Below are 27,401 nucleotides of genomic sequence, written 5' to 3'. Positions count from 1 at the left end.
GACACACTGCTGTAAACGATTGAACATAATTCAGGCCTTGGTGGTATGCAATGTGCACTACTTATGCAATGTTATTTTTGAGCCACTAAGGGTCAGTGTTGTCTAGAGGAAGGCTTATCTCGGGATAGGCCCATAGGAATAACACGCTGTAATGTAAAGTGGTACCAACACATGCTTTCCATGCTTATAAAATATTAAAATCAAGAGAAAATAATATATTTTAATACACATATATAATTGTAACCGTCGCTTTAGGCCCAAGCATTTGAGTGGATACATGAAACTATAGTGTATACTGTAATAAACTGAGTACTGAAAACATGGGCTATTGATAAAACATTTGTAGACTACCTTTGTAGTTTCGTAAACACAGTACTCATGATGATGAGTTGCACATATTATTTGATAGGCTTCTATATAGGCCTGCCATTTAATGAGATTCTACAGATTCAAAATCACATATCTAAAATGTAACTTTCTCTACAAATTTGAGTTCTACCCCAGATTGTAGATAAATAAACTAAAACGATAAACCCAAGTTATGACACTTGTATAACTACCATTTTTTTAGGACCCAGAACGCTTCTAAGGAAAGGGGGAGGGGTTTGTGAATGATTGACATGTCACCAGAGTGCCGTCTACAGTGGAGAAAACTACAGCTTGTCGCCGAGTCACTGTGATTATTACAAAACACAGAAAATGTCATTTGCTTCCGTTGATTCTGCTTTAAAAAACGTTTAGACGATCAAAGGATGTATATTTACCGGTAATTTACGCCTTGAAGCCTTTCTAGTCGAGCTGATAATGCTTAAAATGAAGCTGCCCATGAGAACGGCGGAGGCAGGAGGAGACGATACGGCCGAGGAACAGCCCGATCTCCATATTCCAAGATCGGTCTCCGACAAGCCCGAAGGTTCCTCCAGACACCCAGGATATCCATCTCAATTGGATAAAGAGACCGTTTTCGAGTGGTTTGGTTTGCATTTAAATCCTGCCAAGCGGATCGAGTTTATGTGCGGACTGCTCCATATGTGCCAGCCACTTGAGCTCCGGTTTTTGGGCTCCTGTCTGGAAGACCTGGCTCGGAAAGATAACCACGTTCTACGGGATGTCGAGATAAGGGCCAACAATCCGAATGATTTGACCATTTTATCAGATGTTATCGACCCTGTCGTGCGCTCCAAGCTGCTGGTCTGCTTGTCTCTTCTGGGATCTGACAGCAGGGAGTGTGCGGGAATACTATTTCGGATATTGAGCCATGTGGATCCCTCCTTGTTATACAAAAACTATGGCTACTCTGTTTCGCCCTTCAAGGACTCTCAACATCACCCGTTCCATTCTCCGTGTGTGGACGGGAAAGCGTTCGGGAGAACAGAACAGAATTGCGGGCTTCCAATGGAGGCAGCGATCGGACCCTTGGAACAGTTGGCGCTGCTTTTTACTATGGCCTCCTTGCATCCAGCGTTCCCGTTTCATCAGAGAGAAAAAGTTATAGAACAGCTGGACAAAATTCAACTTGCTATAGAGGACGAGAGACAGCAGAATCAGCGCAGAATAAACGCCCAGGTAACAGCAGTTAGATTGACTCGTGTGTTAGCTAACGTTAACTGGGGTTGTCACTAGTTACCACACAGCCACAAAGGCTATCATAAAAATTCATTAAAACAAAAAGGAGTTTTTTGGTCTCAATTTAAGGTCAATTGTGTGGCAAGGTTAGGTTTAAAATCAGATTTTAAAAAGATACATTTAAGAAATAGGCGGGGTTTAGCCATAATTATGACTGTGGTTGTAGTAACTAGTGACGACCGTTAGCTGATTGCAAAATGAGTGGTTAACTAACTTTATCTCTAAAGAGTTTGGGCCCACCTGGGTACACGTTTTTGTTTGCCTTAGCACAGATTCAAATCATCAAAGCACGATTATGAGTGGGACATTTGAATCAGCTGTGTACTAGTAGTTCTACTCCAAAAATCAAAATGTGCACTTGGGGGGTGGGGGGCATGGCGGAGTTTGGGAAACCCCTGACCTAGATCACGTGATATCTACGGTTCTAGGACTAGGAGTACAGCTTCGACCGGTTCGTATCTTGAACATTCTACATAGGCTTTAATTTCCCCCTTAACTTTATTTAATGGCAAGAAGGCAGGAAAAAATATCCATACTTTCCTCATGAAATTGGGAGAATATGCGTACTTTCCTTATGAAACACAATTTTCCACAACCATTCTAGAGTGGCTAACTGGTAATCCCGGATGTTGTGTATCAGGTTGAATCTCAGACCAGGGGTTCCGTTTCTTTTATGTCTGCAGCGTTAAAGGCTCTGCGTGGTCATTCTGGCACCTGCAGTACAGTATTTACGGCCTCTAGAAGATTCATGCTTCTCAGAGTTGTCAAGGAAGTGAGTTTGTGTTTATACAGGACCTCCCGCCCCCACCTACCCCCAACCAATCATGTCAATGCGCAGCTATTGGCATCGGCTAATGCAGATCCTAATAAATCAAATCTGTAGGGAGCCCTCTGCATTGTTACAACATTTGGGAGGTGCACAGCGATCTGGTATGGAGCTCGATTTGGCCTCCACAAGCTTCTGGATGCTTCTTCACACTCTCCATACAGAGCCTCCAGACAGCATGGACAGATCAAGCATAAATCAGCTATTAGGTTGCAGCAGTCTGTTTTTTTTCACCCCAGAATGCCCATTTGTAACCCACCATCTCTTTTTAGTCTTCTGTTCCAAATTTTGAAATTGTGTTTTTTACATTGGATAAAAGTACAGACTCAGAGCTCCAAATGGCATATCGTACATTGTAGTTGGAGGAAATATGGGGATGTAATGCTGCTTTAAAATATGATTAACATATAATCCTGTTTAGGAAAAAAGGCATTCACATTTTTACGTGTGATTGTCACACTTGCTCTACATTAATCCTTGGGAAACATATATTTAGAAAAGGAATACTTATACCAAATTGCCAAAATGGATTCTCTGAACATTATCCCACCAAGTTACCCCATTAGGCAAACCATTTACAGTATCAAATTGCCAATTGTTGTATAATAAAGGTAACCTTTCACATTGAACAGCTACAGTGCTGTTCTTTGTTTATGCCTTGTTTATGCCCATTTAGCATCGTTCACAACCTCTAAAGCCGTAGATCCACCCATCTCTTAAATAATTCACATTGGAAAACATGCAAATGTAGCCATGTGCTAAAGCAGTGAGGTAATGGTTAATATTTCAACAATAAAATACTTTATTCACTTCAAGTGCTAAAGGTAGTAGCCTACAATTAGGAAACGTAAAACACAAAGGCTTAACTTCTATGGGCTAGGTGGGACGCTTGCGTACTCAACAGCCAGTGTAATCCCGTGGCGCGTTATTCAAATACCTTAGAAATGCTATTACTTCAATTTCTCAAACATATGACTATTTTACACCATTTTAAAGACAAGACTCTCGGTAATCTAACCACACTGTCCGATTTCAAAAAGGCTTTACAACGAAAGCAAAACATTAGATTATGTCAGCAGAGTACCCAGCCAGAAATAATCAGACACCCATTTTTCAAGCTAGCATATAATGTCACATAAACCCAAACCACAGCTAAATGTAGCACTAACCTTTGATCTTCATCAGATGACAATCCTAGGATATTATGTTATACAATGCATGCATGTTTTGTTCAATCAAGTTCATATTTATATCAAAAACCAGCTTTTTACATTAGCATGTGACTAGCATGTGACTAGCATTCCCACCGAACACTGCCGGTGAATTTACTAAATTACTCACGATAAACGTTAACAAAAAAACATAACAATTATTTTAAGAATTATAGATACAGAACTCCTCTATGCACTCGATATGTCCGATTTTAAAATAGCTTTTCGGTGAAAGCACATTTTGCAATATTCTCAGTAGATAGCCCGGCATCACAGGGCTAGCTATTTAGACACCCAGCAAGTTTAGCACTCACCAAAGTCAGATTTACTATAAGAAAAATGTTATTACCTTTGCTGTTCTTCGTCAGAATGCACTCCCAGGACTTCTACTTCAATAACAAATGTTGGTTTGGTCCCAAATAATCCATTGTTATATCCAAATAGCGGCGTTTTGTTCGTGCGTTCAAGACACTATCCGAAAGGGTAAATAAGGGTGACGAGCATGGCGCATTTCGTGACAAAAAATGTCTAAATATTCCATTACCGTACTTCGAAGCATGTCAACCGCTGTTTAAAATCAATTTTTATGTAATTTTTCTCGTAAAAAAGCGATAATATTCCGACCGGGAAAGCCTGTATACGTACAAAGAGAGAGAAAATAAATACATCTCGTGCCCTCGTGCACGAGCGTGAGTCTCAGAGTACTCTGACCAGCCACTATCCAAACGCGATAATGTGTTTCAGCCAGAGGCTGCCTCGATATCATTCAGCTTTTTCCCGGGTTCTGAGAGCCTATGGGAGCCGTAGGAAGTGTCACGTTACGGCAAAGTGAATGGTGGCAGGCCTGTTTAAGTAGCTGAATTTGTCGCTGGAATCTTTTACCAATAAACATCACTGGAGAGGTCTGAAAACTCACTAAATATTGTTGGCAACAGTGCCAGTGTGGCAAATGGCTTATTTGCATATAGGCCTACTGTAGCTCTGATTGGCTATGGTGCACAGGTCTGACTCTGGTCCTAGACAGATGTTTTATTTATGCTGCTGGTGAGTCTCTGATCCACCTCTACGCAGACGACACCATTCTGTATACTTCTGGCCCTTCTTTGGACACTGTGTTTAACTACCCTCCAGACGAGCTTCAATGCCATACAACTCTCCTTCCGTAGCCTCCAACTGCTCCTAAATACAAGTAAAACTAATTGCATGCTCTTCAACCGATCTCTGCCTACACCTGCCCGCCCGCCCAGCATCACTACTCTGCACGGTTCTGACTTAGAATATGTGGACAACTACAAATACCTAGGTGTCTGGTTAGACTGTAAACTCTCCTTCCAGACTCGCATCAAACATCTCCAATCCAAAGTTAAATCTAGAATTGGCTTCCTATTTCGCAACAAAGCATCCTTCACTCATGCTGCCAAACATGCCCTCGTAAAACTGACCATCCTGCCGATCCTCGACTTCGGTGATGTCATTTACAAAATAGCCTCCAACACCCTACTCATCAAATTGGATGCAGTCTATCACAGTGCCATCCGTTTTGTCACCAAAGCCCCATATACTACCCACCACTGCGACCTGTACGCTCTCGTTGGCTGGCCCTCGCTTCATACTCGTCACCTGCGCTCCAGCAGGTGTATTTCACTGGTCACCCCCAGGGCCAATTCCTCCTTTGGCCGCCTCTCCTTCCAGTTCTCTGCTGCCAATGACTGGAACGAACTACAAAAATCTCTGAAACTGGAAACACTTATCTCCCTCACCAGCTTTAAGCACCAGCTGTCAGAGCAGCTCACAGATCACTGCACCTGTACATAGCCCACCTATAAATAGCCCAAACAATTACCTCATCCCCTACTGTATTTACTTATTTATTTTGCTCCTTTGCACCCCAGTATTTGTACTTTGCACATTCACCTACTGCAAATCTACAATTCCAGTGTGTTTTACTTGCTATATTGTATTTACTTTGCCACCGTGGCCTTTTTATTGCCTTTACCTCCCTTATCTCACGTCATTTGCTCACATTGTATATAGACTTGTTTTTGTACTGTATTATTGACTGTATATTTGTTTTTACTCCATGTGTAACTCTGTGTTGTTGTCTGTGTCACACTGCTTTGCTTTATCTTGGCCAGGTCGCAGCTGTAAATGAGAACTTGTTCTCAACTTGCGTATCTGTAAACAAAGGTAAAATAAATACATTTACTGTAGTTTCCATTAATTGTCGAAACGTACGGCAGCTTTCCCACAGCGTTCCCAATTTTCACAAATGCCTTACTCTACATTATTCCCAAATATTATATGATTGTATGAAAATGTGAAAAGGACCATAATATAAGTGCTTGCTTGTCAGTAAATATGAAAAAAGGCCTCATTCTTCCTGGGGGTGTATATGAACAGATTTTAATAAGATTTCATGTTGCTAAAATGCTGTCAATTCTCACTTTACGGTTATAAAAGGGTTAGTTATTGTCCTCGACGTGACTCAAACATATCTAGCAACAACCAGGTCTGCTGCCACCTAATTGACTGAACGCGATACACAACATCCGGGATTAACATTTAGCAACTTTAGCATAGGGGTAGAAAAGTATGTTTCATAAGGAAAGCGCACATATTTTCCCCGTTCGGCTTCTCGCCAATGAATAAGTACGAACCGGTCCACAAAGTTATTTTCTTAAATATGTGCACTGATTTGCCAGATCGTGAGACCTTGAAAATTCCACTCCTTATGACAATTAAAAACAAAAAACGACATTTTAACTGCGGTGTATACATTGGTCTGAAGCCGAAAAAGAAAGGAAATTCCCATGAGCACCACAATGCCTACTCCACCCATGCTCAACCAAAGTTGGTCTATTGTACTTCAAACAATGTGTATGCAGCCTGTTTACGTCTCCCAATCACGGCCGGTTGTGATACAGCCTGGATACGACCAGGGTGTCTGTAGTGACGCCTCTAGCACTAGGATGCAGTGCCATAAAACGCTGCCCACTCGGGAACCCAATCACAATAATGTGATTGTTCACACTAATCCCATTGCACTACATTTTAAGCTTTTTTAATTATATGAAAACAAGCTTTGCTTTTATACTTACAAGACCATTATGCTTGACTGAGCGAGCTGTTTTGTCTTGTAGTAATGTGATGCCTGCCTGTATTTCCGTAACATTTTTTTTAGCAATTGAGGGGAAAGTATTTCTACATCTTGTTTTGGTCAGTAGGTGCTAGAGGTCGACCGATTTATGATTTTTCAACACCGATGCCGATTATTGGAGGACCCAAAAAAAAGCCGATTCCGATTAATCGACCAAATTTTTTTACATTTAAAAAATAAAATAAATGTAATAAACTTTTTTATTATTATTTTTTTATTATTTTTTTTAAAATTTTTATATATATTTTTTAATAATGACAATTACAACAATACTGAATGAACACTTTTATTTTAACTTAATATAATACATAAATAAAATCTATTTAGTCTCAAATAAATAATGAAACATGTTCAATTTGGTTTAAATAATTAAAAAAGAAAGTGTTGGAGAAGAAAGTAAAAGTGCAATATGTGCCATGTAAAAAAGCTACCGTTTAAGTTCCTTGCTCAGAACATGAGAACATATGAAAGCTGGTGGTTCCTTTTAACATGAGTCTTCAATATTCCCAGTTAAGAAGTTTTAGGTTGTAGTTATTATAGGACTATTTCTCTCTATACAATTTGTATTTCATATACCTTTGACTATTGGATGTTCTTATAGGCACTATAGTATTGCCAGTCTAATCTCGGGAGTTGATAGGCTTGAAGTCATAAACCGCGCAATGCTTGAAGCACAGCGAAGAGCTGCTGGCAAATGCAGGAAAGTGCTGTTTGAATGAATGCTTAGGAGCCTGCTGCTGCCTACCACCGCTCAGTCAGACTGCTCTATCAAATATCAAATCATAGACTTAATTATGATATAAAAAACACAAATACGAGCCTTAGGTCATTAATATGGTCAAATCCGGAAACTATCATTTCGAAAACAAAACGTTTATTCTTTCAGTGAAATACGGAACCGTTCCGTATTTCATCCAATGGGTGGCATCCCTAAGTCTAAATATTGCTGTTACATTGCACAACCTTCAATGTTATGTCATAATTATGTAAAATTCAGGTAAATTAATTACGGTCTTTGTTAGTAAGAAATGCTCTTCACACAATTCGCAATGAGCCAGGTGGCCCAAACTGTTGCAAATACCCTGACTCTGCTTGCACAGAACGCAAGAGAAGTTCCCTAGTTAAAAGAAATTCATGTTAGCAGGCAATATTAACGAAATATGCAGGTTTAAAAAAATACTTGTGTATTGATTTTAAGAAAGGCATTGATGTTCATGGTTAGGTACACATTGGTGCAACGACAGTGCTTTTTTTCGCGAATGCGCTTGTTAAATCATCACCCGTTTGGCGAAGTAGGCTGTGATTCGATGATAAATTAACATGCACTGCATTGATTATATGCAACGCAGGACAAGCTAGATAACTACACATGGTTGATGATATTACTAGTTTAACTAGTAATTATGTTAAGATTGATTGATTGGTTTTTATAAGATAAGTTTAATGCTAGCTAGCAACTTACCTTGGCTCCTTGCTGCACTCACGTAACAAGTGATCAGCCTGCCACGCAGTCTCCTCGTGGAGTGCAATGTCATCGTCGTCCAAAAATGCCGATTACCGATTGTTATGAAAACTTGAAATCGGCCCTAATTAATCGGCTATGCCGATTTAATCGGTTAACCTCTAGTAGGTGCCCAACATGACACCAGGTGGTGGTGTGTTGGACACAGTCATTCATATAGAGCCTGTCTGCAGTCCTGATATCTGTAACTCTTAGCTTACCTGTGTAATATTGACATAAGCTCAGAGAAACTTGTTTTTCGAACATGGGCCTGTTTTATCAATTTCTGGGCTGATCATTGGGCAGTTTATTACCTCTGTCAAATGAATATGTAGTTTTAAAGTTCTGTGTTTGATGTTATTTTTGCAATAAAGATGGTGACGCTACAATAATACACATTTACAATAGGTCTATATCTAAAAATATATACAGCCTGATGATATACATACCTTATTTTAAGAACAGGATAGTGTAAAGTCCTTTATTCAACTGAAGAGTATGAATTAGGCTGTTTGAGAATGTTTGAATCCTTAGAACCCTGCATACTCATTGTTTTAAGTACAATAGACCAACATAGCTACTGTAGTAGGTCAAAGCTGTGGGCTGGAAAACCTTGGTAGAGCATGGGTAGAGTAGGCATTGTGGTGCTCAGGCTTCAGACCAATGTATATACTTCTCACTTAAAACATTTAGTTTTTTATATTTAATTTCCATGTTTTTTACACCGGAAGGTGATTATGCAACATTATTATACAATATTATAATACAGCATAACACAGAAATACAAGTAAAGTAAAAATACACAACCATGGCAACATAAATAATGTATGTATTTAATATTAACATCTGATATTCCAGAGGGGAAGCGAAAAACCAGAAGCCAATATGGAGTAAACTGGAAAAAATGTCCCTGATCTCTTTTAAAACTTCTTAAGGATTTGGGTATGTCGCCTAAAATGACATACCCAAATCTAACTGTCTGTAGCTGAGGACCTGAAGCAAGGATATGCATTTTCTTGATACCATTTGAAAGGAAACACTTTTAAAGTGTGTGGAAATGTGAAATTAATGTGGGAGAATATAACACATTAGATCTGGTAAAAGATAATACAAAGAGAAGACGCATGTTTTTTATCAAAAACTTATACTCGTCTTTGAAATGCAAGAGAAAGGCTATTATATCACCATTATAGGCCATTATACCCAGTTCCTACATTTGAATATAAAAATAGATTTTTATCAAACAAAACTATGCTACGTTTTATCTCTGGGACCCTCAGGGTGACAAATCAGAGCAAGATTACCGAATGTAAGTACATTATTTACCTTCAGAGGTGAATGTATCATACCAGTTGCCATGATAAAAGTTTTGTTGTTGTGCACTCTCCTCAAACAATAGCGTGGTATTTGTTCACTGTAATAGCTACTGTAAATTGGGCAGTGCAGTTAGATCAACAAACATTTAAGCTTTCTGCCCATATAAGACATGTCTATGTCCTGGGAAATGTTCTTGTTACTTACAATGTAATGCTAATCACATTAGCGCACGTTATCTCAACCGTCCCGTGGGGGGTACACTGACCCCGTAGAGGTTAACAAAACAGTCGAGCAGTCTCGCTCCTGGAGAATACACAAATAATCAACATGACTAGGGTATGTATGGAGTAATGTTAGCTAAAGTTATTGTTAGATGAGCAATGCCCATTGCATGTATTATACATTAGCAGTTTCCCAAAGTTTGTTGGTGATTATGAACTTTACTTAGCTAGCTGTGCTTTGTGGAAGGGTGTGTGGGATATTGTCAACATTGAGTTGTGCCAGTGCATGATCTGTCCATGCAGCTAATGTTTCAGCCTTGTTGGCTTGTAGCTAGCTAAGTTACTGCCTAACGTTAGTTGGCTGGCTAACGTTAGTTGGCTGGCTAACTGGCAATAGCAACCAAGGACATTCACTATCTTATTTGTGCTTATTTGTTTGTGCTTTGATGACATGCACGTGTCAAGTCCAACAGTTTACACCGATGACTTCAGCCATGTGAAAAACCTTCCATAGCAAAATATAGCTAGCTTCCTTTGCTTGTAGCTCTCATCCGACTGGTGTTAGCTAGCTGCTATTGCTGCGCAACCCATGTGCTTTGGTCCGGTTTTAGAAATCGGTGAGATTCGACTGAAAATATGTTAGCATTGTCATAAATTCTACAAAAAGGTAGCAAATCGTTTTGAGCACTTGATAGCGATACATTTTATTAAAACTGTTGCTCCTACAAACTTATTCTGACCGAATGGTGGCAAGTCTAATGGTCACTTTGTGGATGCTGTAGGCTCGTTCTTATCCAACGACTAGATATTGAGCTAGGTCAAGGCAAGAAATGGTGTTTTTTTCCCCCAATGCTAATGAACCTGTTAAAAATATTGTACGTGGTTCTCTGTATCAGCCGGATGGCTCATGATGAGGCGGAAAGTGTGTTTACCTCCAAGTTGATTTGCGAATTTTCATTGACATTGGTGTCATATTGGCTTAGATATGATGGTAGGAAGATTTTAATTTAAAATTGAACTTCAACCAATGCCATACTATTGGGGGGGGCTATCACCCCCACAATAATGAGTATTATATCCCAATGTCTTACAAAAGGCTGAAAGAGTATGGCTAGTTCTCAATGGTTGACATTTGAAAGATGGGGGGAAGATGCAGTATTTGTTCAAATTAATCAGCTTTTGCACCAACGGTTAGTAACAAGCACTCTTCCTTTTGAAATCTAGTATTTTTTTGGTGGCTTATGAATTGATCCATCCATTGATGGCCCTAAATAAGGCTGCTCATCTTATTTTGTCTTTTAGAGTGTGTGACATCTTCATGGAAATATCCAGAATTCTCGCTAGGTGTGGAAAATCCCCACTCAAGAGTGCTCGAACATACTTGTGGAATAGACACTGGCTGGAATGCACTTTTAACCAATCAGCATTCAGGATTAGACCCACCCGTTGTATAACAGCCACTATGCCCTATGCTAGGCATTTAATAGTGTTACAGGGGACTGGTTGTCATCTCTTCCTATACAAAAGGCCACCATGGAATCAACCCCCCAAATACACTTGCTCGTCTTTACGGGCATTTCACAAAGAGTTATGTGCTGTGCTGCGTGCGAGGTATTTGGCCCTCTGGCCTACTGCACTGCAGGCCTGGTGACTCTACAGGGAGAAGGAAGTTATGTCCGAGTGTGGGGCTCAAAACCATGCTGGAAGCCAAGGGCTTGAAACGAACTGAGCATTAGGTGACTGACTGCAGAATATAGGATACGGGGAGGCCAGCCAGGGTCTCCGTTTGTTGACAGAGAGGGATTTCCTTCTTGGGGTGCTGCATCTTAACAGTGTCCTCTCTTCTTGTCTACTCGCTGTTACTGATTTAAACAAGCTATTTGGCCAGATGAAAGCAAATTCCTTATGGCTTTATACTGATGCAGACCTATATTTGTATTGGAGTGGTACTTGTCACTGTGTAGGCTATAAAAAAATGATCAATAACTTACACGTCCATGATTTTATTTGCTCCGTACTTTGAATAGGCTATATACTGAACATTTCTGTGGCAACCTGTGGTCACGTCCTATTTCCACTTGTGTTTCTAGTATAGTTTTAATACAGTCCTGTGTTGGGCAATCATCCATGTTGACTGTAGTGTCGTTGACCCACTTGTCCACTGAAATAGTTACATCTCTATGTGTGCCTGATGTCATATTTAGCCACTTGGAGAAAGAGAGTTTGAAGCCAGCAGCACGCAACCTCACAACTCAGATTTACTTACACTCTCATAGCCAGCAATTATGATCTGAAGAACAGCTACTAGCGCTCAAGTGAAATGGCGTGAGGTTTAAGTGTTGTTATAGCAAACACTGTCCCAATCCACCCCCGCAGTTGACCAGCAAAGAAGAGAGTTCAGTCACTCTGAGCCTAGAGTGACCACAATTGGACCTCTCAATTCCTAGGAGTTTACTAATGAGGTACTTGCTTGAGTACTGGCCTTTTTGTTGTTGTTGCCTAGGCTACACCTGGTGGAATTGCTTGGGTAAGAGGGTGATTCTCCAACGTGTGTTGCTGTGTCCAATGTATAGGACAGATAGGATAGTGTAAACAGAAAAGTTGCAAATCTAATGTCTAAGAGATGAAAATCTTACTTTACATACTTGGGTTATTTTCTAACTGGGTAAATTCATTTGAATTCATTTACTTTTTTTTTTTTTTTTACAGCATCCCATTTTGATTTATACAAAACTTTCCATACATCTTTGCCCAGGGAAGAAGTGGTCAGAAAGTGACTTTTTGGACCAGAATGTCAATACATTTAGGAGATGCTCAATGTTGACCCATTTAGCATACCCTACCATACCATGAGACATCCATGTCTTCATCATTGAAAAATATAAATGGTTTGATATAATTTAAAGGCCTACAAACAGGGTTGTCAAACTATTTTATAATAAAAATAAATTAATAATAGCCTTTTTTTTTAACCTTTAACGTCAATTATCTATTACGTCAATTATCTTTTTTTTTCGAAATTCACAAGTTGTAGCTTAGACCCAACTTTACATTACCTGAGGTTTTTGTGGTGTGGCCACCATCGGTTGAGAGACAAGACAACATGCTCTTGAATACAGGGTGGGTGTCATTTCAATAATAGAAATAGAATGGACCTATCCCTTCAGACCACTGTAATTTAGCTGGTACACCATTGACATTTAACATAAATTTACATTTTTACTTCTAATTACTACCACAAAGATGGCTGCCGGTCCACCCACTGTTGAATGTGAACTTAACTGGTCATGTCTATTCTATGATCTATATTTATATGATTTCAATAGGTTTCCTATGGAGGGTTGACAGTATAATTTAAAACAACGGATATTCCCATTCAATTCAACATTCTCTGATGTGTGGTCCAGAGGAGGCTGGTTGGAGGAGCTATAGGAGGACAGGGTCATTGGAATGGCATAAATGGAACGGAGTCAGACGTGGTTTCCATATGTTTGTGTTTGATACCGTTCCAATGATTCCATGCAAGCCATTACAATGAGCCCGTCCTCCTATAGCTCCTCCCACCAACCTCCACTGGTGTGGGCGTCCAACCGTCTTTGTGGCACCATTTGAAAGTAGAAATTTCAATTTTATTCCCATTTTAGTCCATTTACCAGCAAAAACATGACACTCGCCCTGTATTCAAGAGCATGTTGTCTCAACCGATGCCGGTCAAAACACAATAACCTCAGATGGTAAGTAGGGTCTAAGCTACAACATATGTGAATATGAAAAAAATATGAACTTATGCATGTTTTTTTTTTTTTTTTTAACCTTTAAACGTGAGTTATGAAATAGTTTGACAACCCTGTTTGTAAGCTTTTAAATGTTATCAATCTCAACCGTTTAATTTCTAGTGATGAAGACATGGGTATCTCACGTTATGGTGGCGTATGCAAAATAGGTCAACTTTGAACACCTTTATCTCTTGAATGTTTTGGCATCTAGGTCCAAAAACTCACTTTGAGTACTTCTACAATGGGCAAACATTTATGGAAAGTTTTGTTCATATCAAAAGGGGTGGTGTCAAAAAGTGATAGAATTCAAGTGGATTTACCCAACTGTGAGCAGGCTCATAGAGAGACTCCCTCTGCAGTTCAACATGCAGTTCATTACATCAATCTCCACTGAACCATGTTGGATGAAAAAGAGTGATATCCACTGACTAACCCATTCCAGAAATAGCCCTTGATGACCTCATGGTGAATCACCTCTCTCCGCAGCAGCAGCAGATGTCGAGTTAATGCCAAATGAAATCAGAGCTCCCGTTTGTAAGGCCAGTTGTTGTTCCTGGACCATGTCAAATGTAAAGAGGGAGGAAACGCTTCAAACCAGCAGAAGCTGATGTGGTCGCTGTGTTGTGTTTGGCATCATTCAAGTGCCACTGATATAGGACCAATGCTATTCATCTATTGAATGCTATGGTTCGTTTTCCCCTGGTATATTTGAAGTATACAGGACTAGGCTTTTGCTATTATCATATAAGCCCTAGTACCAGTTCTCCAATAGCACTGCTGTATCTGTCCCCTCTCTCTCCTCTGGCTCTGAGGGGCTTGTGTTGCGCTGATATGCCAGGGCTGAACTGTGTTCTGTTCTCCCATGACCTTCAGCGGAGGCATAACTGTCAGTCTGTTTGTCAGCTCTGCCTCCTAGCTGATAGCCAGGGACCAAAGCCCTGACCCCTTCTCATGGGCTGCAAGCAGGGTGTGTGTGAGTGCATAAAGAGATCTCTGGGAATTGATGCAGCAAAACCCATTGTCAGTTATGAATATGTAAATGCAAATTGATTCTATCATGGATGTAATGAAGTACATTAATGCTGTGTTTAGGGTTACACATTTTGGGGAATATTCAGAGGTGGAAACTTTCCGTGGGAATTAACGGAAATATATGCAAATTAATACCATTTAAATGTAGATGTTTTTTGCATTGGAGATATTAACCAAATCATATGGAGACAGAAACATAAACCTTTTACCTTTATCATAAGTCGACATAATTGCAAATTATTAAAACCTTCCAACAGAAATAAAAAAACAATTTAGTTACGAATTGAACTTTTAATTAAATGAGTTGACTCTTCACATGGGATGATTTCACTGAACAACAAAAGAAAGGGAATATTGAATGATCCCCAATGATCCATCGCATCTCCCAAAAACGTTTTCAACATACATCTGTAAAATGATAGTCTAGAAACTAAAGCTTTGGTTGTCTTCCTCTCATGCTTCCATGTCTTCTCCCTGGACCTCCTCAATGTCCACCTCTTGAACATCAGACTCTGAGGCCTCATCTTCACTGTCACTTTCCAACCTTGTTGAGGATGGCTCGTTGTCAGGCTCAAAAAGCCTCAAATGGATGGCCAACAATTTTTCAACCCTTGTATTGGTCAGCCTGTTGCATGCTTTGGTGTGTTTGTTCCCAAACAAGGACCAGTTGTGCTCTGAGGCGGCTGATGTTGGTGGGATTTGGAGGATGATGGAGGCAACGGGGAAAGAACCTCAGATCCACAAAGTACCTTCCACCAGGTGGCTGATGAGATTTATACGCACGACTGCCATATTGCATCTCCATCCCAAAGCCCTTGATTGGTAGTGTACTTCGCCAGACTGCCAAGAACCTTGCCCTCATCCAGGCCAAGGTGGCGAGACACGGTAGTGATGACACCATAGGCCTTGTTGATCTCTGCGCCAGACAGGATGCTCTTGCCAGCATACTTGGGGTCCAACATGTACACTGCGGCGTGTATGAGTTTCAGGCAGAAGTCTTCACGCTTTTTGATGTATTTCAGAACTGTAGTTTCCACTGCTTGGAGCAACAGTGAAGTGGGCGAGGCGGTACGGATTTCTTCTCTTTCATCTGCAAGCAGAGTCTGAACATCAGACAGAATGGCATTGTCTCCATCAATCCGTACAATGGCTACTGCTATAGGTTTCAGGAGTTTCAGGCTGCTTACCACTCTCTCCCAAAATACATAATCCAGGAGGATCCTCTCGACAGACTGTGATATGGCCATTTCTTGGAGAGACTCCTTCCCCTCCAGGAGACTGTCAAACATGATGACAACACCACCCCAACGGGTGTTGCTGGGCAGCTTCAATGTGGTGCTCTTATTCTTCTCACTTTGCTTGGTGAGGTAGATTGCTGCTATAACTTGATGACCCTTCACATACCTAACCATTTCCTTGGCTCTCTTGTAGAGTGTATCCATTGTTTTCCGTGCCATGATGTCCTTGAGGAGCAGATTCAATGCATGAGCAGCACAGCCAATGGGTGTGATGTGAGGGTAGGACTCCTCCACTTTAGACCAAGCAGCATTCATGTTCGCAGTGTTGTCTGTCACCAGTGCAAATACCTTCTGGGGTCCAAGGTCATTGACTGCCTCTGCAATGTAGAGACCGGTGTGTCTGTTGTGTCTGTGCTCTTGTAGAATATTGGTTGAGGGGTGGAGATTATGTATTTAATTATTCTTTGCCCACGAACATTCGACCACCCATCAGAGATGATTGCAATACAGTCTGCTTTCTCAATGATTTGCTTAACCTTCATTTGAACTCTGTTGAACTCTGCATCCAGCAAATGAGTAGATAAAGCATGTCTGGTTGGAGGGGTGTATGCTGGGCGAAGAACATTCAGAAATCTCTTCCAATACACATTGCCTGTGAGCATCAGAGGTGAACCAGTTACATATACAGCTCGAGCAAGACATTCATCAGCATTTCTCTGACTACGTTCCTCCATTGAGTAAAAAAAACATCTAATTCCAGAAGGACCATGAGCTGTTGCTATCGATAAGGTGTCTGATTCATCATTTTCACCTTGAGTAGAAGTAGAGGGACTTTTGTCAGAGGTTGCTTGTTGTGAGCACTGAGAGAACTTTATGCACTTGGCCAGATGATTCTGCATCTTTGTTGCATTCTTCACATATGATTTGGCACAGTCCTTCTACATTAGCTGCAGGGAAATGTCTCCACACATCAGATAGTCGTGGCATTTTCCTGTGAAGATTAGGGGGGAAAATGTAAAAAAAGGAAATAAATACAATTCCATGTACAGATAAATAGTTAAGCAGTTAGATTATACAACTCATTTGTAAGATAAATGTTTTAAAATGAAACATGTATGGAAACAGGTCAGTTAACACTCCTCAGTTAGCAGGCTCAAGCTAGCTAAAACTAGCAGAAATTGTTAACTAGTTAGAAATGATTTAAACACACTTTGCCGTAGGATACTATTTACTAGTTAACAAAAAATCATGTATGTCATAAAATATATTCACCCCACCCAGTATTGTAATCAAAACTTACCAGAAAGCATGTAGTCCTTGGCTCAGACAGTGTAGTGGTGTGGGCTCAATAGCATCTCATTAGTGTGCAAGATCTTGAGAATGGAAGAATGCACTGTGCATGTAGAGGTTAGCAATTCCATTGAATTGGGGATAGTTTAAATATGTCACAAGACCTAGAATTGCCTTGTGTATCCCACAAAAAAGGTTAATTGTTATAAGCTAACTTTTTTTGATGAATTTAAGCAAAATTCCCCAAATTCCCGGGCTTAACTTCCCATGGAAATATACCGGAAAGTTTCCAACCCTTTGCAACCCTAGCTGTGTGAGTGTGTGGTGGAGGGGTGGCTGCTGTATGTCTCATCCCCTACGCAACTTATGAACAACAGCATGGGTCCCTGAAGGACAAAAGCGCCACTGCAACAATGGTACAGGCGGCAACATTTTAGTATTCGACCAGATAGCCGTTCGCTCACACCTGACAGATGTTCTGGGAGCTTGATAGTTTGATTCATCTTGGTGACCTTGCTGTGTGGGATGTCATCTTTTAATTGCCCAAGTGCAGCTGTGATGTTGAAAGCTTTCTACTCACTAGTCCCTTTGTGTTTCGACAGCACAACAAGGCCCAGAAAGCAGAGGAGCATGGCCCAGCAGCAGTCACCATCGAGGCCAGTCTGGGTGAGAGGACGCAGGCACAGGGACCGGCTCACCACGCCAGCCAGACACCCCCCAGCAGAAGGGCCCAAAGGGAAGGTAAGCCAGTGAAGAACACACAAGTTTATACACACACACCCACCCCTACAGTATTACAAATCCCTCACAGTCAATTGGGAAGAGAATTACAACTGTATGCACAGCCCCGTATATTTAAACTATTATTACTGTGAAGTAGTCCCAGTAAGACTGTACAGTATGTGCTAATCCTCTTCCCTCTCTCCTCACAGCCGTGCATGTAGAGAAGATCGTGTTGAAGGGGATCTCACGGAGGAGGTCAGACAGGGAATACAATTTTGTGGTATGTTCTCAGTCATTGCAGGGTATTAAACTTACCTTTTCCACTGATGCTACCAGTGATTTGGTCGCACCAATTTTCTCATATAAAAAAAAAAAACATGATCATTGATAATGACCTGGCCTGTGTCCCATAATGTGCCTGCATTCCATACGGAACCAGGCTAATCATGACTAGCCATTTTTTTTATTAGCATGCCCTTGTGTTCTTCTGTTGATTTGGATAGATTTACAGAAAAGAAAGTGAAAAATGTATTTATTGCAGATTTCAAAGTGCCATGTGTTCTTTTCTGCTAAATCCTCTAGAGGGTAGAGTTTTAGAAAACGATACCACAAAAAAAATAGAATAGAATAGAATGTCCAATGTTTTCTTTTTTTCTTCTATGTCCACAACAATGCTTAAACCACATCAGGGAACAATTTGAGGTCTGGAAAAAACCTGAGAAATGTAGATTTTTTTTCTTCTGTAGTTACCCTTTAATTCAGGTGTACCCTTTAACCTCTATGGGCTAGGTGGGACGCTTGCGTCCCACCTACTCAACAGCCAGTTGAATCCTGTGGCGCGTTATTCAAATACCTTAGATATGATATTACTTCAATTTTAAAAAAATATGACTATTTTACACCATTTACATTTTACATTTACATTTTAGTCATTATAAAGATAAGACTCTCGTTAATCTAACCACACTGTCCGATTTCAAAAAGGCTTTACAACGAAAGCAAAACATTAGATTATGTCAGCGTAGTACCGAGCCAGAAATAATCAGACACCCATTTTTCAAGCTAGCTATAATGTCACATAAACCCAAACCACAGCTAAATGTAGCACTAACCTTTGATGATCTTCATCAGATGACAACCCTAGGACATTATGTTATACAATACATGCATGTTTTGTTCAATCAAGTTCATATTTATATCAAAAACCAGCTTTTTACATTAGCATGTGACTAGCATTCCCACCGAACACTGCCGGTGAATTTACTAAATTACTCACGATAAACGTTCACAAAAAGCATAACAATTATTTTAAGAATTATAGATACAGAACTCCTCTATGCACTCGATATGTCCGATTTTAAAATAGCTTTTCGGTGAAAGCACATTTTGCAATATTCTCAGTAGATAGCCCGGCATCACAGGGCTAGCTATTTAGACACCCAGCAGGTTTAGCACTCATCAAAGTCAGATTTACTATAAGAAAAATGTTATTACCTTTGTTGTCTTCGTCAGAATGCACTCCCAGGACTTCTACTTCAATAACAAATGTTGGTTTGGTCCAAAATAATCCATCGTTATATCCAAACAGCGGCGTTTTGTTCGTGCGTTCTAGACACTATCCTAAAGGGTAACTAAGGGTGACGAGCATGGCGCAATTCATGACAAAAGAATTCTAAATATTCCATTACCGTACTTCGAAGCATGTCAACCGCTGTTTAAAATCAATTTTTATGCCATTTTTGTCATAAAAAAGCGATCTGCGTTTAGATAAACAGACAAAGGAAAAGAAAGCATTCGGTCGAAGCGGGCACGCGCCTAAGCCCATAGTACTCTGAGTGGCCACTTGCCAAAAGCGATAAAGTGTTTCAGCCAGAGCCTGCCTCGATATCGTTCAACTTCTTCCCGGGCTCTGAGACCCTATGGAAGACGTAGGAAGTGTCACGTTATTGCACAGATCCTGAGTCTTCAATAAAAAGAGCCAAGATGAAACACTACTTCTCAGAGGTCTGTGCTCAGGTTTTCGCCTGCCATAGGAGTTCTGTTATACTCACAGACACCATTCAAACAGTTTTAGAAACTTTAGGGTGTTTTCTATCCAAAGCCAATAATTATATGCATATTCTAGTTACTGGGCAGGAGTAGTAACCAGATTAAATCGGGTACGTTTTTTATCCAGCCGTGTCAATACTGCCCCCTAGCCCTAACAGGTTAACAGCCAGACTGTTGTTTGGCTAGCTGTGTTTCTGTAGCCATAGGTGGCGCGTGAGTTTCAAGTTTGGGGAAGCACATTTTCACCGTAAAAATTCACCTTTATAATAAAGGATTTCATGCATCACCGCATTTGCAGACTTCTGTAAGATTTCCTAATGTGACGAGTTTATTGGATAGTCATAGTTTAGGCTAATAATATAACTCAATCATTGTTCGCAAAAAAGACTGTTCAATGCATGCTTCAATTCTCCCATGAGAATTCAATTCAACTACACTATATGACTGGAGACATTAGCAGAATCTTTTTTAATACGACTAAATTACAGGGTAGCGTATTTTGCTGACACTGACAAACAGATCAATAAAAACGACATTGTCTGATCCATTTCATTAAAAATACTTTAAAGTACTACTTATGAAGTTTTTTGGGGTATCTGTACATTACTTTACTATTTATATTTTTGACAACTTTTACTTCCTAAAGAACTACATCCCTAAAGAAAATAATGTACTTTTTACTCCATACATTTTCCCTGACACCCAAAAGTACTCGTTACATTTTGAATGCTTAGCAGGACAGGAACATTTTCCAATTCACACATTTTACTGGATGTCTTTCACTTGAGTCATTTTCTATTAAGGTCTCTTTAATTTTACTAAAGTATGACAAATGCGTACTTTTTCCACCACTGTGATTCTGCCAGGTAGGCATAGGCTACTTTGTAGTTCACTTTTAATTGCATTTCCATTGACCCGAAGATGGTTAGGCTATCATTAGCATTGCTAACAGCTACACAAAGTGGTAGACATACAGTCAGGTACATAAGTATTTGGAGAGTCACACAATTTGCATCATTTTGGCTCTGTATGCCACCACAATGGATTTGAAAGGAAACAATCAAGATATGCTTTAAGTGTAGACTTTCATCTTTAATTTAAGGGTTTTGGCAATTATTGTATGAACTCTGTAGGAATTAAAACACTTTTTTATACATACACCCCCCCCCCCCCCCCCAATGAAGGGGCTCAAAAGTAATTGGACAAACTAACAATCCTAAATTAAATTATGAGTTTTTATACTTGGTTACAAATCCTCCTTTCCAGCCTGAAGTCTGGAACCCATAGACATCACCAGATGCTGGGTTTTTTCCCTAGTGATGCTCTGCCAGGCCTTTACTGCAGCTGTCTTCAGTTCCTGGTTGTTGGATTCAAGTCAGGTGATTGACTTGGGCATTGCAGAACATTCCACTTCTTTGCCTTAAAAAAGTATTGGGATGCTTCGGGTCATTGTCCATCTGCACTGTGAAGCGCCATCCAATGACTTTTGAAGCATTTGGTTGAATCTAAAGGAGATAAAATAGCCCTAAACACTTCAGAATTCATCCTGCTGCTTTTGTCAGCAGTCACATCATCAATAAATACAAGGGTAGTAGTTCCATTGGCAGCCATTCATACCCAAGCCATAACGCTACCTCCACCATTCTTCACAGAGGAGGTGGTATGCTTCGGATAATTTATTTATTTATTTCACCTTTATTTAACCAGGTAGGCCAGTTGAAAACAAGTTCTCATTTACAACTGCGACCTGGCCAAGATAAAGCAAAGCAGTGCGACAAAAACAACAACACAGAGTTACACATGGGATAAACAAACGTACAGTCAATAACACAATAGAAAAATCTGTATACAGTGTGTGCAAATGAAGGAGGTAAGGCAATAAATAGGCCAATAGTGGCGAAGTAATTACAATTTAGCAATTTACACTGGAGTGATATGTGCAGACGAGGATGTGCAAGTAGAAATATTGGAGTGCAAAAGAGCAGAAAAACAAATATGGGGATGAGGTAGTTGGTTGGATGGGCTTTTTACAGATGTGCTGTGTACAGCTGCGGTGATTGGTAAGCTGCTCTGACAGCTGACACTTAAAGTTAGTGAGGGAGATAAGTCTCCAACTTCAGCGATTATTTTTTTGCACTTTTTTTTTTGCAATTCGTTCCAGTCATTGGCAGCAGAGAACTGGAAGAAAGGCGGCCAAAAGAGGTGTTGGCTTTGGGGATGACCAGTGAAATATACCTGCTGGAGCGCGTGCTACGGGTGGGTGTTGCTATGGTGACCAGTGAGCTGAGATAAGGCGGAGCTATACCTACCAAAGACTTATAGATGACCTGGAGCCAGTGGGTTTGGCGGCGACAAATGTAGTGAGGACCAGCCAACGAGAGCATACAGGTCGCAGTGGTGGGTAGTATATGGGGCTTTGGTGACAAAACGGATGGCACTGTGATAGACTGCATCCAATTTGCTGAGTAGAGTGTTGGAGTCTAATTTGTAAATGACATCTCCGAAGTCGAGGATCGGTAGGATAGTCAGTTTTATGAGATTAAGTTTGGCAGCATGAGTGAAGGAGGCTTTGTTGCGAAATAGGAAGCCGATTCTAGATTTAACTTTGGATTGGAGATGCTTAATGTGAGCTTGGAAGGAGAGTTTACAGTCTAGCCAGACACCTAGGTATTTATAGTTGTCCACATATTCTAAGTCAGAAGCGTCCAGAGTATTGATGCTAGTCGGGCGGGCGGGTGCGGGCAGCTATCGGTCAAAGAGCATGCATTTCGTTTTACTAGCATTTAAGAGCAGTTGGAGGCCACGGAAGGAGTGTTGTATGGCCTTGAAGCTCGTCTGGATGTTAGTTAACACAGTCTCCAAAGAAGGGCCAGATGTATACAGAACGGTGTCATCTGCGTAGAGGTGGATCAAAGAATCACCCGCAGCAAGAGCGACATCATTGATATATACAGAGAAAAGAGTCGGCCCGAGAATTGAACCCTGTGGCACCCCCGTAGAGACTGCCAGAGGTCCGGACAACAGGCCTTCCGATTTGACACACTGAACTCTATCTGAGAAGTAGTTAGTGAACAAGGCGAGACAGTCGTTAGAGAAACCAAGGCTGTTGAGTCTGCCGATAAGAATACGGTGAGCAGTTCCTTCCCTTCTCCATACTCTTCTCTTCCCATCATTCTGGTACAAGTTAATCTTTGTCTCATTTGTCCATAGGATGTTGTTCCAGAACTGTACAGGCTTTTTTTAGATGTTTTTTGGCCAACTCTAACCTGGTCTTCCGGTTTGAGGCTTATCAATGGTTTACATCTTGTGGTAAACCCTATGTATTTACTCTGGTGAAGTCTTCTCTTGATTGTTGACTTTGACACAGATAGGCCTACCTCCTGGAGGATGTTCTTGATCTGGCCCAACTGTTCTGAAGGGATTTTCCTTCACAAGGGAAACAATTCTTCTGTCAACCACCACAGTTGTTTTCCGTGGTCTCCCAGGCCTTTTGGTGTTCCTGAGCTCACCAGTGCATTCTTTTTAAGAACGTACCAAATAGTTGATTTTGCCACACCTAATGTTTTTGCTAGCTCTAATGATGGCTTGCTTCGCTGGCAGTGATAGCTCTTTGGACTTCATTTTGAGGGTTAACAGCAACAGATTCCAAATGCAAATGCCACGCTTGAAATCAACTCTAGACCTTTTATCTGCCTACTTGTAAATTAACTAATGAGGGAATAACATACACCTGGCCATGGACCAGCTGAGCAGCCAATTGTCCAATTACTTTTGGTTCCTTTAAAAGGGGGTGACCACCACTGTGCTATAATTTCTACACTGTTCACCCGATTTGGAATGTAAATAACATCAAATGTATTTAATTTGAACTCTAACACGCTGTGCTAGACAGCTAAAATAATAATAACTTTGTCAATGTCCAAATATTTATGGACCTGACTGTATAGGCCCTATGCGCACTCACGGGCATTACCGTGGCATTGTTTCCTCTTCAGAAAGTTGGTTTATTTTTGGTCAATTGCACATTACTGTTTGAATAAATCATGAAAATAAAAACATTTAAAAGCGAATTGTGAACCAAAAAGTAACGTGTCCAGGTTAAAAAAAAAATCACTCTGTGTCACATTGCCAAGTCAAACAGTCGCAAATACGACTGTTTTGGTCACAGTATCGAACCTTGCATTGCTTGTGGAACAGCCAGTGCAGTGCAGTGCAGTGGCATTTCCTGTGAGCGTGTCCTGTGCCAGTGGCATTTGACAGCATAAGTCGAGAAGCATTGGCCATAGAGGTCACTACTCCAGGAAAAAGAAGAACGGAGGAAGGAGAGGGGAGGGGAAGGGGGTGTTACAGGAAATATTTTCTCCAACTCTCCCCTTCGCCTCCTGAAATATTGAAAGAAATTCCTATCCCTGTTTTTTTATTTTCATATTTACTTACCTATCTTTTCCCCCTCCGACTCTCACACCCTCCTCTGCGTAGATAAACATCCTGTAGTGTGACTTAAAGAGAGCAATACGTACTCTACACCAGGGAGAGAGGGGAGAGGTCATGAGCAGATGAAAAAATTGATTTAGAGTAGACAAACTTGGATTTTTTTGGCAGGGACATATACAGTATGCTACCCTAAACAACATAACCTTCACTCCAAATCAAAACTCCAAACCTACAACCTGATTTTGGATGGAATTACCTGGAATGCTTCCTACACCCAAGGATTATTATGCTCAAACTATACAGCAAACAAACAGAAACCTGAACACCATCCAACCTGGAACTGAGTGAGTAATGCTTAGTCTGAAGCAATTTTTTTTTACTTTTAAAAGCCAAGAATAAAAATTAATTTTATATATTTTACTTTATAAGGGTTGAATGCTAAGGCTACCATGCTTGCTAGGACAAAGAGATACGGCTTCAATTAGCACTGACGTGTGAAGCGAGAGGTGTCAAAGCCTTTGAGCCTAACAAATGGCAGGCTACCCCACCCAAATCCAGAGCCCTTGAAGCCCCCTCCTGCTGTTCAGAGACCATTCACTGGCATTTTCTACAAGAAATCTGCCTCCAGAAATAAAAGCTTCTCCCAAGTGAGTGTGACACCTACTCTCGTTGCCTGCTGCACTGCTGCTTGGATTCCACCTGGCGATCTTTTCACCATCTGCCCTGGTTGTTTCCCCATCTGGTACAGGTACCCTCACTACACTTCCCCCACCCCTCTCTCCCGAGCTTTCGCTCGCCTCCAGCACAAAGGCACTGTTGGGGGCGAGTGACTCTGATCTTAGAATGGCTAGCCCCAAGTCGTTATGTTAAAAAAATATATTGTGCATTTTGCTATTTGCCTCACGACTCCTGCATGCTTTGTTGACTACAAACTTTCTTTACCCAACTGTGGCACAGACTGTTTGTTCCCACACTCGGGACTCTGACTCCCTATTGGTTACACAGACTTTTGGCCTTTCATCCCATTCTAACCACCTCTCGCCGGCTTTGTATTCATGTTACCTGATGAAATTGCTGTACAATATGATCTTGTTGCCATCTGATGCACATTCAGATGTCATAAATCAGCACTGCAGAGCTCTCCCTGTCCTATGCCGTGCCTTGATTGTATTACTATTGATGATATCTGGAAATGTTCATGTACACCCTAGCCCTTCTACTGTTGCTAGCCCCAATTCTGACTTGTGCTCTGATATCTGCTTCACTGATTTCTGCTCTCGTAAAAGCCTGGGTTTTCTGCACGTTAACACTAGAAGCTTGTTACCTAAAATGGATAAATTGAAAGTTTGGGTTGGTCATTACTGAGACATGGTTATGGAAGAGTGTTTTGAATACTGATGTTAACTCTTCTGGTGATGACCTTTTTCGGAAAGACAGATCTTCCAAAGGTGGGGGAGTGGCAATCTTTACCAAGGATCACCTTCAGTGCTCGGTTGTCTCCACCAAGTCTGTCCCCAAACAATTTGATTTGCTGGTTTTAAGTATTAAAGTTTCAAATAGCTCTTTGTTGACTGTTGCTGGGTGCTATCGTCCTCCATCAGCACCGGCCTGTACCCTACCTGCCCTAAGCTCTCTCCTGGCCCCTTACACTAAGTCTGAATTCGTCCTGCTAGGTGACCTAAACTGGGACATGCTTAAACCACCGGACCAAGTCCTAAAGCAATGGGACTCCCTAAATCTTTCTCAGATTATTACCAATCCCACAAGGTATGACTCCAAATTCCCAGAAAAGGCTACTCTTCTTGATGTTATCCTCACAAATAATCATGTTAGGTATCAGTCTGGTGTTTTTTGTAATGACCTTAGTGATCACTGTTTTACAGCCTGTGTTCGTAATGGCTACTCAGTGAAACAACCTGTCTGATTTGTCATAGACGTTTGCTAAAAAACTTTCATGAGCAAGCCTTCCTTCATGAACTGGCTTCTGTAAAATATTATAGTCAGCTTCATCCCCTCTGTGGAAGACGCTTGGACCTTCTTTTTGATATTTTCAGTGGGATTGTTATCAAATGCCCCCATTTAAAAAAAATAATAATAATAATGAGAATTTAAAAACAGGTTCAGCCCCTGGTTCAACCTTGATCTTGCAGAGTTACTCCACCTCAAGAATTGCATTTGGTGAAAGGCTCGGCACACGCATACTCAGGCTGACTGGCTCTCGTTCAGGCAAATGAGAAATAAGTGCACTCAGGCTATACGGAAGGCCAAAGTTAGTTACTTTAGGGAGCAGTTCTCGCTCTGTGGGTCTAACCACAAGAAGTTCTGGAAAACGGTTAAAGACCTGGAGAATAAACCCTCCTCCTCACAGCTGCCCATGTCCCTTAGAGTTGATGATGTGGATGTTACTGACAAGAAGCTTGTTAATCACCACTTCATTAAATCAGGATTCCTATTCGACTCAGCCATGCCTCCTTGCCCGTCCAACATTTCCTCATCTCCCACCCCTTCTAATGCAACTGTCCCTGATGCTTCTCCCTCTATTTCCCCTGCCCCGCTACAAAGTTTCTCCCTGCAGGCAGTCACTGAGTCCAAGGTTCTAAAGGAGCTCCTGAAACTTGACCCCAAAAAGTCACCTGGGTCAGGACAGCCACGGTTTGTCCTTTTATTTAAAGGGGGAGATCAAGCTGATCCTAACTGTTATAGGCCTATTTATATTTTGCCCTGTTTATCAAGTGTTGGAAAAACTTGTCAATAATCAACTGATTGGCTTTCTTGATGTCTATCGTATTCTCTCTGGTATGCTATCTGGTTTCGCCTCAGATTATGGATGTGTCACTTCAACCTTAAAGGTCCTCAATGATGTCACCATGCCCTTGATTCTAAGTAATGTTGTCCTGCTATTTTTATTGACTTGGCCAAAGCTTTTGATACGGTAGACCATTCCAATCTTGTGGGCCGACTAAGGAGTATTGGTGTCTCTGAGGGGTCTTTGCCTGATTT

The 27,401-nt window shown here is 40.9% G+C and overlaps 1 protein-coding gene across 9 annotated transcripts in view; it reads left to right on the top strand.

Annotated features, from left to right (window-relative positions):
- Window positions 1-609: 609 nt before the first annotated feature.
- The window catches only part of LOC106590291 (zinc finger CCHC domain-containing protein 2), a 69,305-nt gene continuing 42,513 nt past the window's right edge, over window positions 610-27,401 (top strand). For 7 of the 9 annotated variants that reach the window (XR_006762703.2, XM_082970731.1, XM_082970729.1 and 4 more), the window contains exons 1-3: window positions 611-1,566; window positions 17,798-17,936; window positions 18,128-18,198. Coding sequence is in view for 8 of the 9 variants with exons in the window: in XM_082970731.1 (XP_082826857.1) it covers window positions 805-1,566; window positions 17,798-17,936; window positions 18,128-18,198 (972 nt within the window). In the remaining variant the exon portion in view is untranslated. Of the gene's footprint in view, window positions 1,567-17,797; window positions 17,937-18,127; window positions 18,199-27,401 lie in introns of all 9 variants that reach the window. The other 2 variants (XM_082970732.1, XM_082970733.1) reach the window with 2 other exon arrangements.

The sequence above is a fragment of the Salmo salar genome, chromosome 29 (assembly GCF_965601325.2).
Source record: "Salmo salar chromosome 29, fSalSal1, whole genome shotgun sequence".
NCBI lineage: Eukaryota > Metazoa > Chordata > Actinopteri > Salmoniformes > Salmonidae > Salmo > Salmo salar.
This window is presented reverse-complemented; position numbering and strand designations above follow the sequence as displayed.